Source organism: Oryx dammah, unplaced genomic scaffold (assembly GCF_014754425.2).
Source record: "Oryx dammah isolate SB20612 unplaced genomic scaffold, SCBI_Odam_1.1 HiC_scaffold_27, whole genome shotgun sequence".
Classification (NCBI taxonomy): Eukaryota; Metazoa; Chordata; class Mammalia; order Artiodactyla; family Bovidae; genus Oryx; species Oryx dammah.
This window is the reverse complement of record NW_024070211.1, coordinates 79281203-79297372: the sequence shown is the minus strand read 5'-3', so window position 1 is coordinate 79297372 and position 16170 is coordinate 79281203. Positions and strand designations below refer to the sequence as shown.

Below are 16170 nucleotides of genomic sequence, written 5' to 3'. Positions count from 1 at the left end.
CACTTTTCACTTTCATGCATTGGAGAAGGAAATGGAGAAGGAAATGGCAACCCACTCCAGTGTTCTTGCCTGGAGAATCCCAGGGACAGGGGAGCCTGGTGGGCTGCCGTCTATAGGGTCACACAGAGTCAGACACAACAGAGTTGGACACAACTGAAGTGACTTAGCAGTATATATATATATATAAAATTAGCTTTTATACTTGGGAATTTTAATAACATTATTCTACAGGATAAAATACTGGGGAAGATCACTTTGTAATCTATCTATCTATCTATCTATATATATATGGTTATAAGTAGTTTCTTAGTGTAATAATTATTTTGAGTGACTAACTCAGAACTGCAGATACCTCACACACACTTTACTAATAGCCCAGGACCATGCCCATGGTCCACAGTGCTAATTGATCACATCTTTGTTCTTACTGAATTCAGACATAGTCCCAGACTCATTAATACAGATCCCTAGGCAAGCACTGCCAATTAAAAGGAATTAAAACCTAAGGCAAAAGCTTTTTAGCATCCCTGGACTAAGCAATTTATACCACAAAGCCATTATGTAAGTATATTTGGCTACCTAGTAATCTAATATAAGGCCAAGAACCCTAGAATTTGAATGCAGGCTTAACAAACTGAAGCCCCTCAACAGAGAAAGGTGTCATCATTCCTGTGTTAATTAATTACATCAGCTATTGGCTATAACTTATTTATCTACAATTTAAAATGTTTCCATATCATACAATAATTGCTTCAAATTCTACAGACTCTTCTAATTATACATATGTTCATATTTAAAACCCCAGGTTAAAAAAAAGACTTCTTAAAACTTATATAAATATGATATTTTTTTCAAAATAGCCAAACAGATATCATGGGGTCTATGAGACCACACCAAGATTTTCACTTTTAGCTTTATACAATGCATATATTAATTAATATCCTCAAAGTTCACTAAATCCTATTACAATTTTGAAAATAATTTGAGGCTTTTTTATTTTAAATAGATTTAAAATTATAAGAGAATACATTTAACTTTTCAAAAATCAAAGTAATAGAGGATACAGAGAGGTCCACACCCCACCCCGGCCCTGTTTATCTTTAGTGAGTTGAATACTTATGAACAGACCATTACATAATGAGGTATATTTCAGTTCAGTTCAGTTCAGTCCAGTCACTCAGTCGTGTCTGACTCTTTGCGACCCCATGAATCGCAGCACGCCAGGCCTCCCTGTCCATCACCAACTCTCGGAGTTCACTCAGACTCACGTCCATCAAGTCAGTGATGCCATCCAGCCATCTCATCCTCGGTCGTCCCCTTCTCCTCCTGCCCCCAATTCCTCCCAGCATCAGAGTCTTTTCCAATGAGTCAACTCTTTGCATGAGGTGACCAAAGTATTGGAGTTTCAGCTTTAGCATCACTCCTTCCAAAGAAATCCCAGAGCTGATCTCCTTCAGAATGGACTGGTTTGATCTCCTTGCGGTCCAAGGGACTCTCAAGAGTCTTCTCTAACACCACAGTTGAAAGCATTAATTCTTCGGTGCTCAGCCTTGTTCACAGTCCAACTCTCACATCCATACATGACCACAGGAAAAACCATAGCCTTGACTAGATGGACCTTAGTTGGCAAAGTAATATCTGTGCTTTTGAATATGCTATCTAGGTTGGTCATAACTTCTTCCAAGGAGTAAGCGTCTTTTAATTTCATGGCTGCAATCAACATCTGCAGTGATTTTGGAGCCCCCAAAAATAAAGTCTGACACTGTTTCCACTGTTTCCCCATCTATTTCCCATGAAGTGATGGGACCAGATGCCATGATTTTCATTTTCTGAATGTTGAGCTTTAAGCCAACTTTTTCACTCTCCTCTTTCACTTTCATCAAGAGGCTTTTTAGTTCCTCTTCACTTTCTGCCATAAGGGTGGTGTCATCTGCATATTTAATACAATACAAAAATATCGTAAAGCTTATTTTAAGTCAGGGTTTAATATCAGATGTTGAATATAATTCAGTATAAACTATTTTCATTACTATCTGTAATTTTCATATGCTTATTTATGCTTTTATCTGTCAACATTCATTCTGTTCACTAAATCTAAATCTCAACTTTCTACTCAGCTTCTCCTACTTGCTCATCAAGTGAATACATATGTGCCAGTGGGGGATGCATTTCAGCATCTTTAAAGTGTAATGGAGAATATGACTGTGCTGATGGTTCAGATGAGGTAAAATCTATCTTTTTATTAAAATCTCTGAATTATGTGAATTAGGTATGAGAAAACAAATGTAATAAGCAACAGAGAGACAGAATCTTGATTTTTAGCACTGTCTAAAATGTCAAGACAAGAACATTGAATACAGTAATTTCAGCAAATGCCTGAATCTTCATGCTGCCCATAGACTAAACTGTATTGTCATTTGCAGAGGCAATATTCATTAATTAAAAATAAAATGAAGCCCAGATAGCATAATAAATCTCCACTATTGTTAGTTGCATGTTTACTTTGTTTGTGACTATATCATTATCAGTAGTTAAAACTGCAGCACCCATTTGTATTTGAACAGATGGACTGTGTGACTGAGTGTAAGGAAGATCAGTTTCGATGCAGAAATAAAGCCCACTGTATTCCAATTAGATGGCTTTGTGATGGAATTCACGACTGTGTGGATGGCAGTGACGAAGAGAACTGTGACAGAGGTAAGGTACTATTGCATATGTGTGTCTACAAATGAGCGAATGGCAGTTAAGATGCTGTGCAGAATATTTATATCATGTGCTAAAGGCAGAGGATAAGATAATTAAAATGATTCTCCTTTTCTAGTTTCATTACATAATGGCAGTGATGTTTTAGTCTCTAAGTCGTGTCTGACTCTTGCGATCCTACGCACTGTAGCCCACCAAGCTCCTCAAGCCATGGGATTTCCTAGGCAAGAATATTGGCATGGGTAACCACTTCCTTCTCCAGGGGGTCTTCCTGACCCAAGGATCAAACCTTCTGCATTGCAAGCAAATTCTTTATTGACTGGCCCACCAGGAAAGCCTCTCAACACATAATACAGAGTTCTAAATAAGCAAAATCTGGATCGTTTTCAGACAAGAATATAAATCCATTTTCATATATCAAACACAACTAAAATGCAAGTGTTTTTTGAGTATCTATCATGAGTATGACGTTGGATTAGATGTTGGATCAGGGATGGAAATGCGAGAAGAGGTCAGGGAACATAGCCACTATAGCCATTCTTACCAAAGTATTTTCTGGGCACGTTTCTCTCCCACATTGCTTGCCTTGTTTCTGAAAGAATAGAAACAACATATGGTATATTACATCACACATGCTAATATGCTAGATCATAGATAGGTTGTAGGTTGGGCCCCAAATTTGTTTCTTGCCATATGGTTGAGAAAACGACCTACATTATTTGAAGTCTGGAAGAAACTTTTGATTTTATAGTATCATTCTTTTCTAGTTATATGAAAATATTTCCTGACATATAACTTTTTAGTTGCAAATCACCACATTAAATTATTGCTATTTTACAGTTAATAAGAGGAAAGCAAAGAAATTGTAGGGTGAATCTTAAAATGGCCATGAATTATAGCATTCTTATTAATTTCATAAAGTTAGAAACATTAACACAATTTATTTTTACTTATAAGATGCTCTAAACTTTACATTTTAGAATATTTGAAACATCATTAACAGAGATGATGTTAGTATTGATATATGTTGTAAAGCATTTTAACAGGCACTCTGTTTATAAAGTTTAAATGGATCTAAAATATTTACTTCTATAAATATATAGTCACTCAAGGAAAAATATCTCCTACCTTCTTTAATATTAGATCAAACCTTTATGATTAACTACATTTCTATTCCAAATCTGATAAAGTATTATGATATCAGCAGAAGAAACCCTAGTTCTTATTTGGAATCTGCAGTGCATTATAGAAAATCATAAAAAATTAAACTTCCATAATAGCTGTTTCTACTTTTGCTTAAGTTCTCACATTTGCTGTCTGTAATTGGTTACTCTGGAGAAAGCAAGCTTTGTGAACACTCTGGGACCAAAAACTCATAGTCGAGGACTTTAGGTCCAAGATTAACTTTCTTATCATTTAGCATTTTCTCATTAATAAATTCCATCCCCTCAGCTTCAGTCACTCACCAGTCTTGTTCTTTTCCTCATTTTTCCTATCTAGGCTTATTGGTGACCCAGTTGGTCACCAATACATCCTACTCACTGCTACTATGTTCGTCTTATGTAAGTGTAACTCTGGTTATGTCAATCTTCACTCAAAGCTCTTCTTGGTTAGATACAAATAACATAACCTGGCAGTCAGGGTTATAAGAAAATGATCCCATCTCACTTTCTGTATCATTTGACTAAACTTCCCTGTTGCAATATGTTTCTGTACAAAATGTGGAAATACATTCCAGGCAGCAGGATTATTATGTTCAAAGTCACAGAGGTGAGGGGAACTTGATCCATTTAGGAGCCACAAGTAATTGAAAAGTCATGCTATGGAACTTAGTTTTAATATTACACATATTGAGGCATTTTCTAAGGCTTTTAGGAGTTTTTTAATATTAAAAAAGGAAAGGGTGATAAGATTTGAGCTATGTAATAGCACAGAGAATTGACTGAGATGATGGGGAACAAGAAATCTTGTTTCTTATTTTATCTCCATGGATGTTTCTGTATTCATGTTTTAATACGATCAAGCCCAGCCCCAATTCTTCAAGAACTGTAGAAATACCTGGAGAGTGAATCTGTACCTGGGAGGGTGCGGAGTGTGGGACAATTCTGTTATAATTTAGTTACTTTTTAAATATTGGATTTCATACAAATGTGTTTAAACAAAGAATTCTAGGTTAAAAAATCAAACATTAAAGTAAAACATTAAACATTATAGCTTTTGAAATCTGGGATAACTTTCAATTTTAAAATGGCTCAATTAAATATTTAAACTTACTGACTAAAAATCAGAGCTGAAGGCTTTGAATTAAACCATTAGAAATATGTCAGATTTTCTCTCCCCTCTCTATGGCTGCATCTAACATTTCCTGGATTCCTTGCTCCCAGGTAATTAAATATCAGTGAACTATCTTGGTGGTTTGATCCTGTATGGATATGACCAAGTTCAAATTTCTAGCATTTGATTGCTTCCAGGAATTGGTTTAAGTCTTGGATAAAAGCACTTCAAGACATTGAAGAAATAAAATGCCAGAATATACATCTCTTCTATTACATGTTACTTCCATTCATCTTAAAAATGGACACATGAGCTAACAGGGGCTAAGTGGTGGGGTGTTGAAGGTAAGAAAGCTACCTTCATGGAACATTTTCCTTGTGAATCAATTTTACTGGTTTACTTTAAAAGGAAAGAAACCCCAAATATTATGGAATTAAAAGAAGCATTCACATTTTTAAAGGTAAAACATGTTGCCTCAAGGAAATTTGGTGTTTGTTTTGGCCTGAGCTTTCAAACTTGACTCTTTATACCAATTTTGATGGAAAAGATAGTCTTTCTAGCAATTATTAGCTTCTAATTATTTAAGCTTATCTCAACCCTAATTAAGATGAAAACTCTTGATTCTTATTTTCTGTGGTGATATATTTGTCCAGATTTCTATGAAAATGCCAAGAGCTCAATTAAATTTAGACATAGGTTATTGTTAATTACAATGCTTGTTTCTATTTTTCTAATAACCTCCCACTGAGCTGATCAAGAACATGACTAGGAAACTGGAATTTTAATCCATTAATTTCTTTAAATTATGCCAGTTTTAAATTGTTTATGTGTGCTTCCTGCCATTTCACAATATGCTTTTTAAGTTAGGATATCTTGGAACCCCTTGATGCATTTTTTTGAAATGCAAATTTTTCCTAGTACAATGGGAAGCCTTTAGTAAATTATCATAAAACCTTTGCCTTTGTGTTACAATTATGATTTAATATGCATTTCTTTTCTTAATAAAAATAGTGGCATGTGCAACACTCTTATGGAGACAATTATAATGTTATCCAATTCAGTACCTTTGGGAACTCATATCTCATATTTTTCCTTTTAACAAGACCGATGTGCTACCAAACTTTTTTTTTTAATTGAATAATCAAAGGATGTTCACAAATTCTATTTGACTTTCATCCATTTTAGAATGGAAAATGTGATGAGATTTTGTCATTAGAATCTTTATTCCAAAAGAATACAACTCTATTTCATATCCTGTGGATTTTGATCCTGAATTAAGCCAACACTTACTTCATACCACTATTTATGTCTTTAATACTAAAGATTTTTCTTGCTATCTTTTTTTCTCTGTTTTCAGACACATATTAAATTACAATATCTTTTCTTGTGTTGATTTTGATGATTGAGATTATTTTAAGGTTTCAGTTCAGTTCAGTTTAGTCACTCCGTCATGTCCGACTCTGTGACTCCATGAATCACAGCACGCCAGGCCTCCCTGTCCATCATCAACTCCCGAAGTTCACTCAGACTCATGTCCTTCAAGTCAGTGATACCATCCAGCCATCTCATCCTCTGTTGTCCCCTTCTCCTCCTGCCCCCAATCCCTCCAAGCATCAGAGTCTTTTCTAATGAGTCAACTCTTCTCATGAGGTGGCCAGAGTACTGGAGTTTCAGCTTTAGCATCATTCCCTCCAAAGAAATCCCAAGGCTGATCTCCTTCAGAATGGACTGGTTGGATTTCCTTGCAGTCCAAAGGACTCTCAAGAGCCTTCTCCAACACCACAGTTCAAAAGTATCAAGTCTTCAGCACTCAGCCTTCTTCACAGTCCAAATCTCACATCCATACATGACCACTGGAAAAATCATAGCCTTGACTAGACGGACCTTTGTCGGCAAAGTAATGTCTCTGCTTTTAAATATGCTATCTAGGTTGTTCATAATTTTCTTCAAAGGAGTAAGTGTCTTTTAATTTCAAAGCTGAACATTTGGAGTAGGAAATGGCAACCCACTCCAGTTTTTTGTTGTTTTTTTTTTGCCAAGAAAATCCCATGGACATAGGAACCTGGAAGGCTACAGTCCATAGGGTCTCAAAAAGTCAGACATGTCTGGCTTTTTTCTTTTTTGAGCATGTATAGTTGAACATTGCAAGTGTTTGAAAGAAAGGGGCATCCCAATGCCAGATATTGAACTGTCAGAAGTCTCACATGGTGATATTCATCATTCTGGACTCACTAAGGACTTGAATTTATCTGTATCTTAGAGTTTGTTAGTGCTCAAGTATGTCACTGTGAGCTGTACCAGTTCTGTCAAGTATTTTTTTAGGAAAACTTAGAACAGTTATGATTGATAGCATTATAAATTATTGATCTCAGCTTGAACTATCACTCAAGATTCTAAGCAATCTACCTATATATTTTTAATCATCTCTTTCTACCATTAATCCTACCAGGTTTTTAAAAAATTGGTTTTCTTTCTCACATTCTACTTCACAGCAGCAATAAAAATCATGAGCTTATTTTAACATCTGGACACAAAATTAATTAAGCTACCTATTTTTATGCCTAGGCCTTCTTTTTTGTTAAAATAGATTTGTCTCATCTCCAGTCTAAGGATAATCCTTTTACTTGTTTTAGATCTCAAATCCTTCACACTTTCTTGATTCTCAGAGAACTCATATGAATTACCTTTTCTCTCTGCTATACCCTCAACCTGACTTTATTTGTTGAATTTTTCTCAGAAGCATTTGTATACCTGTTTAGATATCTGTTTTACTTCATACAAGCAATCAAGCTGTCTGACTTACCCAACTTCCTCTTTTCTTCCTTCCCTTTCTCTTTTCTTCCTTCCCTTTAAGGCCAAAATTTGGAACTATTACTTCTGTATATATGATAACCCACTACAAACATTTCTCTAAACCCACCGCCACTTCACTAAATCTATTGTCTTAGGATTATTTATATGTGCTAACTATTACCTTCTTGTTTGAACACTTTTCAGATATTTCTCCAACCAATCTTGCTACTTCTCAGTCTTTTTTTGTAGATTTTGCTCTATTCATTCAATCTTTCAATGCTAATTTCCTCTGTGTTGTCTTCTAAATTTCAAGTAACATCTATATTCTGATCATTCTCAACTATGCATTTACAGGTCAGAAACCTTTTGTGTATTTTAGACAAATTTATCCATTAGCCTGTTAAATATCACCAAATGGTTGTCTTACCAGTAACTTAAATGGATTGTCATTATTTCCACTAATACTGATCCAAATGCTATGCTCTTTTATTTATTGAACAATGCCAGCACTCACCAAATGGTCTGAATAAACCAAAAATTGAGTCCTGTGTTTGACTACTCATCTCCTTTTACCCCTCATCAAGTTTATCATCAGATCCTGAGGATTCTGCCTCCTGAAGAGTTCTCAAATATATCAACAACTGCTCTAAATCAAGTTACCGTCAGTTCTTTTCTGATTGACTGCAAGCCTTCTTCAAACTGGTCTTTTTTCCTGTCTTAGCCTTACTCTCCCTGTTTTCATGTTTAAACTTTCCACATTGTAGCTAAGGTTGTCATTCTAAAACCCAAATCTGATTTTGTCCTCATTTCCTAAAGTAAATCTTTGCTACTGAAAGTGAATTACTAGAGATTTGTGTGCAAGTCAAAGCTCAAAAGAATAAGAGCTTATTGACCCTAACAAGCTTAGGGTTATTATTCTCTCTAAAGTACACCCGCAAGATGAACAATATTTCTTTCTTGGAATTTTCTAGGCTTGTAAGGATGAGCAGTATCACTCTGCAGCTCTATGTTTTAATAAACATCCATTTTTAACATGTCAACATCTTAAACCATCAAATCTTGCCAATATGGAAATAGTTTTTTTATGTTATATATGAAATTTAAGTTGGTAGTATAAGTCTCTGAAGGCAATCATTTATCTTCATTTTTACATTCCCATCAAATTTCTTTGTGTTGTTTCCCCAGGTACTCTTTGAAAATATGATCTTATAAATCTTAATCATACCTCTTTTGTAACATATGAAGATTTTAAGCTCCATAGAAATTAATACACTTTTCCAAAGCAAAACTAAGCAAGTTATTAACTCCCTAACCATTGCTGTTTCTGCTACATATTGCTATGTATCTAGAAATATATGACTAAAGTTTATTTGTACTCTGTGTCCTTTACTTGTGGTAGGTGTATTCAATTTAAAGTTTGAATGTCCCTTCTTGCTGCTTTCTATTTAATTTTAAAAAGAGCAAGAATGCAAATATTTTTAAAATGCTCACAAAGGAGTTCCCTGGAGGCCCAGTAATTAAGACTCTGATCTTCCAGTGCAGGGGGTATGGGTTCAATCTCTGGTCTGGTCAAGGAACTAAGATCCCACATGTCATGTGGTACAGCCAAAAAATTAAATTGAGGGTAAAGATATATTCTTTAAAAATAAATTTAAAATGCTCGTAAGAGTATTCTATAGTACCGTATTTATAAGAATAACTAGTTCCCTGGTGTCTCAGATGTTAAATAACCCGTCTGCAATGCAGGAGACCTGGGTTCAGTCCTTGGGTTGGGAAGATGCCCTAGAGGAGGTCATGGCAACCACTCCAGTATTCTTGCCTGGAGAATCCCCATGAACAGAGGAGCATGGTGGGCTACAGTTCCTGGGTCGCAAAGAGTCAGACACAACTGAGTGACTAAGCACACAGCACAGTATTCTATCACATCACCAACTTCTGCATGCATGCATGCATTATAAGTTGCTTCGGTCATGCCTGACTCTTTGTGACCCTATGGACTGTAGCCTGCCAGGCTCCTCTGTCTCTGGGATTCTCAGGCAAGAATATTGAAGTGGGTCCTCCCAACCCAGGGATCGAACCCACCGACTTCTAATTGTTATGAAATTAGTAGTTTCTCTATGACTATAAAAATGTTTTACTGTTTTTTTATGGCTTAAATGATTCAGTTTGTCAGTTTTCAGATACAAATGAATTATTAAAATCTCTTTTAAAGTAACTTTTCTTCCCAGAAGAGCATAATTTTTGGTAATGAAAATTAGTACTATTTAAAACATAAGTTTCTTTACACTCAATAATGTAAAAATGATGTGAAATGGAAGGAAATTTATATTTAAGGAAACTTTATTCTAGCAACTTCTCTGGTGGTCCAGTGACTAAGACTCAATGCTCCCATTACAGGGGGCCCAGGTTTGATCCCTGGTCAAGGAATTAGATTCTACATGCTGTGACCAAGACACAGGACAGCCAAATAAAAAACAAGTAATTTTTTTTTTAAAGAAAACTTCATTCTGTCATCTTATTCTCAATATTCTGTAAAGACAATATGATACATGTGAGGGTAATATCAGATTGCTTTGAAAAATTGACAGTGAATACTGTTTTTAAAAAGCTTGGACGTATAATATTTTACAGGAAAAAAAATCAGGAAGTGAGACACTTTTACTGTGCTAAGAATTAGAGGAATATGTGTTTTGCTGACGGCAATTAATTATGCTGTATATCTGTCTTTTGTTTTAAAATGAAGGAGGAAATATATGTAGAGCAGATGAGTTCCTTTGCAACAATTCACTTTGCAAACTGCATTTCTGGGTGTGTGATGGAGAAGACGACTGTGGAGACAACTCTGATGAAGCCCCTGACATGTGTGGTATGGCATTTCCCATGGCTCTAGATTGTACTCTCCTCCCCTGACATAGTGCGCCAGCATGATTCAGTGATATGGTGAGAACCACAAATTCTGGCAGCCCGGGGTTAGGTAGATAACGTGTAACCACAGATACAGCTTTTGCTCAAATAATAATAACCCCCCTCAGAGTTTACGACTTTGAGAGCCCTCTTAAATCTGAACTTGTACATGTCAACACTACTCAAAAGATGGATTATGGACTGTCTAGGAGGATTTAGAGTAGTTCACCTTTTGAATTGAGTAAGGTTCATATAAAGACTTAAGCTTTATACCCAATTGATGTTTTAGGTTAAAACAAATTTTTTGACAAATAAATATGGAAAAAAATGTGCATAATCACATACTTTCACAAATCACCCACTACTGAGACTGGTTATTCAGAGAAGGGAGATAAATGTGCATAGAGATATACAGACATTATCTATCTATTTATCTGTATCTATCTATGGCAACCTAATCCAGTATTCTAGCCTGGAGAACCCCATGGACAGAGGAGCCTGCAGACTACAGTTCATAGGGCTACAAAGAGTCAGACATGGCTGAAGAGACAGCACGTGTGCACACACACACACACACACAGACACACACACAAACAGACATCTATCTTTCTATCTATCTATATCTATCTATCTATCTGGGGGCTTCCCAGGTGGCTTAGATGGTAAAAAATCTGCCCGCAATATGAGAGACTGGGGTTCAATCCCTGGGTCAGGAAGATCCCTTGAAGAAGCAAATGGCTACCGATTCCAATATTCTTCTCTGGGGAATTCCATGGATGCAGGAGCCTGGCAAGCTACAGTTCTTAGGGTCACAAAGAGTCAGACATGACTGAGCAACTAACACTTTCACATCTATCTATGTTCCTATCTATCATCTATCTGTCTTGTTACAAGAGTTAGGCAGCTAACTGCATTTCAGTTCAGTTCAGTGGCTCAGTCATGTCTGACTTTTTGCAACCCCATGAATCACAGCACGCCAGGCCTCCCTGTCCATCACCATCTCCCAGAGTTCACTCAGACTCACGTCCATCAAGTCAGTGATGCCATCCAGCCATCTCATCCTCAGTCGTCCCCTTCTTCTGCCCCCAATCCCTCCAAGCATCAGAGTCTTTTCCAATGAGTCAACTCTTCGCATGAGGTAGCCAAAGTACTGGAGTTTCAGCTTTAGCATCATTCCTTCCAAAGAAATCCCAGGGTTGCTCTCCTTCAGAATGGACTGGTTGCATCTCCTTGCAGTCCAAGGGACTCTCAAGAGTCTTCTCTAACACCACAGTTCAAAAGCATCAATTCTTTGGTGCTCAGCCTTCTTCACAGTCCAACTCTCACATCCATACATGACCACAGAAAAAACCATAACATTTAAATCTGAAATATCTTAAAATTTATTTTGAATTCAAATTCAAGTTATTTCTGACTGACATTTGTCACAAGCATGATTATGCAACCAACAACTCTAAGTGCACAGCTTTAGATCACCAAATTAAACAATTTCTTGTATTTGGTAAATATTGTCATTCTTAACATCATTCTTTGTTTCTAATCAACATAGAAAGGAAATTTAACTTAGTTTAAAGAAAAATGCTACTGCTTTGGATATAAATATAAATTTTCACATAAGGTGAATTAAACAAAACATAGCATAAATACATGTCCTTATATGTATTTATATTCCATGTTCTATTTGGTAAATCAAGTTAAACTAATTTTTTTATAGATGTTGATATTGACTCAGTTGAATAAAAAGCTCTAAAACAAGGAGGTGGCTTTATTTTAAACATGTTTTAAAACTTGAAAAAGATAGTGTTTGGAGAATTGTTATCTACAGGTACCCCTGATAAGTAATGTAACTAAATATCAATTTCAGTTCTTCTACATAAGAAGTGAATTCTAGAGAATCATCAGAGATAGTATTATTTCTGAATCATAATACTTGAAAAAAATATTTCAAATGTTTTACTTGAAATTTTTTAAAATTTAAAAATATTTCAAAGTTTACCAATATAAGCCAGAAACTATTATTTTTAATAAAATATGCTTTTTCCCTCTATTCTATATTCCATTTCAGCACAAAAACTAGTGAGTGGAATAGAATTTGTTTGGAAACTAATTAACCATGTGGGGCTCCAGATCACAGCCCGCAGATCCATTTCCAGGGCCAGGAAGTGATTCTAAAGGACATGCTGCACAGCTGTTGGAAAACTTGTAAAATACATCCAGCTTAATTCTGTGAATGTTTTTGCATTCCCCTCAATCATAAGTATCAACACTGAGTCAAGTTTTTATGTGATAGAAACTGTACTAAATAATTGGAATAAAAACAGAATATGGTTTGTTTAACAAGGAGATCAATTTCTGGTTGGAAAGTAATAATTTCCAGGTATTATGTTTCAAGCAATAGTAGAATAAGGACAAGGCATAGAGGGATAAAATGAACTCTGCCTGAAAGAGAATTAAAGGAGGTAGACTAAAATACACCATAGGTATAGAGAACATTGTGGGGGAAAGTATCATTCATTCATTTAACAGTTGTTAAACTAGAGATAATGATTGTTTTTGGTAATATAATGATAAGAGAAATAGATATGGACCCTACTTCACAGAGCTGAGAATCTAGTGGAAGAGGAATATTAATGATCACAAAATACATAGTTATAAACTATGATATATGTGCTGAAAGAAGTATAATAAATTATACAAACATAGAATTTTGGAGTTTTAGTCTATATAGGGTTTTATTCAATCTCACTTTATGAGGAGTAATATTTGAGTTTGAGTCTGAGAGATTTATAGCTGCCAAGTAGGTGAAAGGGATAGAGTGGAAATGAATGACACAATATTTTAGGCAAAGGAAACAAGATGTAGAAAGGCCCTGAGATAGAGCAAACCACAGTTTACTACAGGAGTTGAAAGATTCGTGTGCTTGGAGAATACAGAGCATGGTAGATAATGGACACAACTGAACTAACAGGAGAGATACGTGAAAGCTTGTGAGTCTGGGGAGGGGTTTTTAGATTTAGCTTGAAACTAACTGAAAATATTATAGAGTTTTAAGTAGAGGAGGCACAGGGTCATATTTCTATTTCACAGGTATTGGATAGAAAGAGGTAAGAATAGTTAAGACAATTGCAGAACTCAAGGCAAGCTATGCTGGTAGCTTGGATTAAGATAATGACAGCACATGATGGCCAAGTGTTCACAATTTGATTGTGATTTAAAAAGCTAAATGAATTGGATTAAATAATGGATTGGACATAGGAAGAGAAAGAGAGAGGAAGTTGGCAAGTGTAATTTTTAGGCTGTTTTTGCTTGTACATTTGAATACCTGGGGAACACAGGAAAAGGAAGTTTTACAAATAAAGATTAGAAGTTTGGCCTGGAGGTATTTGAGGAGACATTAAGTACAGATCACAAGGAGATGATAGATGTTTGGTTCTAGAGCTTAAAGAGTTGGTCTAGAAATATAAATGTGAGGGTCAGCAGAAAATGTAGTAGTAAATTCTATGAAATTTGTAAGATTCAGGCAGAGAGGAAGTAAAACATAAAAGAAAGGAATTAAGATAGAATATCAAGGGCCACCAAACATCTAAATAAATATGAGTAGCCAGAAGAGACTCAGGTGAGTAATAACAAGATGATTAGAAAAAAAAAATGAAGAACGATAAGAAAAATACCAAGGTAATAAAATGTTGCAAAAAAGATGAAATGGTTCCTGAAGAGGTAGGGAAAATTGAGTTTCAGAGCAAGTTAAAACAATCAGTTTTATATAAGGGTAGTGACCCCTTGAAGAGCTGAATCATTGGAAAAGACCCTGATGCTGGGAAAGATTGAACACAAAAGGGAGAAGGGAACCATAGAGGATGTGATGGTTAGAAGCATCACTGACCCAGTGAATATGAATCTGAGCAAACTTCAGGACATAGCGAAGGACAGGGAAGCCTGGGGCACTTCAGTCCATGGGGTAGCAAAAAATTGGACACGACTTAACAATTGAACAACAACAACAAAAGGGACCCCTTGAAATAAGTTGATAGACTATATGTATATGCAAGTATGGACAGATATTTAATGATATAATAATTTTTATCTTTTTATTTCCACTTATTTGTGTATAGTAAGGAAGTAGGGAGACTTGAAAGGAACATAGATTTGAATCATTATTGATTCAAAGGGTAAGAATGACATTATGTATAAAAAATATAAATATAGATATAAATGAGTGATTTCCAAGTAGTGTTCAGGGCCTATCTGGCATTGATAAATATTCATATTTGTGATAGCAGTCAGCATTGCAGTATGATTATCTACAACATTCCTAGGCTTCCCAAATGTACACATTGGGATAGCAGATGGCTTCATTTACCTAAGTTTGGGGATTCTGTTAGATAATTAAGAAGGATAAAAACAAAAGTGTCAGAGAATGCAGAACATTTAGACTAAGTATTAGTACTTAGAAAAATGTCCAAAATATAATAGTTATCAATATCAAATAAGTAAATTAAGAAATAGAATATGATACATTGAAATGACTACTACATTATAGAATGTGAATTACCCCTCAGTAAAGCTATTAAAATCATAAAAACAAATAGAATTTAGAATCTAATATCAGCAGAAAGGGAAATAAAAAGAAAAAAGGCATTGGTGAACAGGGAAGAGTTAGACATATCAAGGGACTAATGTTTCAAGTAAGACTGAAAAAGTGTCCTTAATGAGACTGGTTGAATTAAGAAGTTGAGTAATTGAAGATTGTGGTCTGAATTTGGATCATTAAAATCAGTGGCTTTGTAAATGAAGTAATTGGAAATAACACCTTGAGCTATATCAGTAAATGTTTCTTATCTGCAAGCAACAGGAACTGTCATTGGCTGAATTAAGATAAATTTGTCAAAGTCCACCCCTGTGAACAACATTCTAGAAGAATGGATGGCCTAGCTGGATTATAGTAAAAGAATACGTGGTATGAAAAATTCAGGAAGCTAAAAGGTGGATTTATTGGCTGGTTTTCTCATACGGATTTTGATGTCACCTAGGAAGCTGGAATAATTTAGATAGAGGTAAAGAACTGTGAGGAAAGGTGCTACAAACTTCAGTGAATTGGGAGGGAGTGATGTTTATAAGATTGATGAGAAAATAATGCAAGAAAAAAAAAACAACCGAATTCATGGACCTCAAAATAACAGTTTTTAGTTTTAGTTTATTTTTTAAAAAGGAATGTGAATATATAGTAGCAGAGTTCTGGAAGCTATAGTAGAAAACTGAGATAATGTGAGATTTGAGCATTTTACAGCAGCAGTTTAAGGGGCTCTGCAGGGCTGGAGAAACCATGTGTTCAGAGGCCTGTGTACAGCTGATAACAGACCAGTTGCATCCCTTATGAAGGTAGTCAGGAGACAGATCTAGAGGTTTGCTTCTCCACATTCTGATACCATGAGCTAAAGGGAACAAGGTTAAGGGAGTCTTAGTGGGCTAATGCATTTCCCAACTGCCTACAGTGCA

The 16170-nt window shown here is 35.5% G+C and overlaps 1 protein-coding gene across 1 annotated transcript in view; it reads left to right on the top strand.

The window, feature by feature from the left end:
• LRP1B (LDL receptor related protein 1B) overlaps positions 1 to 16170 on the top strand; it is a 762233-nt gene that overhangs the window by 574143 nt on the left and 171920 nt on the right. The window contains exons 46-48 of the mRNA XM_040227930.1: positions 2118 to 2224; positions 2565 to 2697; positions 10514 to 10636. Coding sequence (XP_040083864.1) covers positions 2118 to 2224; positions 2565 to 2697; positions 10514 to 10636 — 363 coding nt within the window. The remainder of the gene's footprint in view (positions 1 to 2117; positions 2225 to 2564; positions 2698 to 10513; positions 10637 to 16170) is intronic.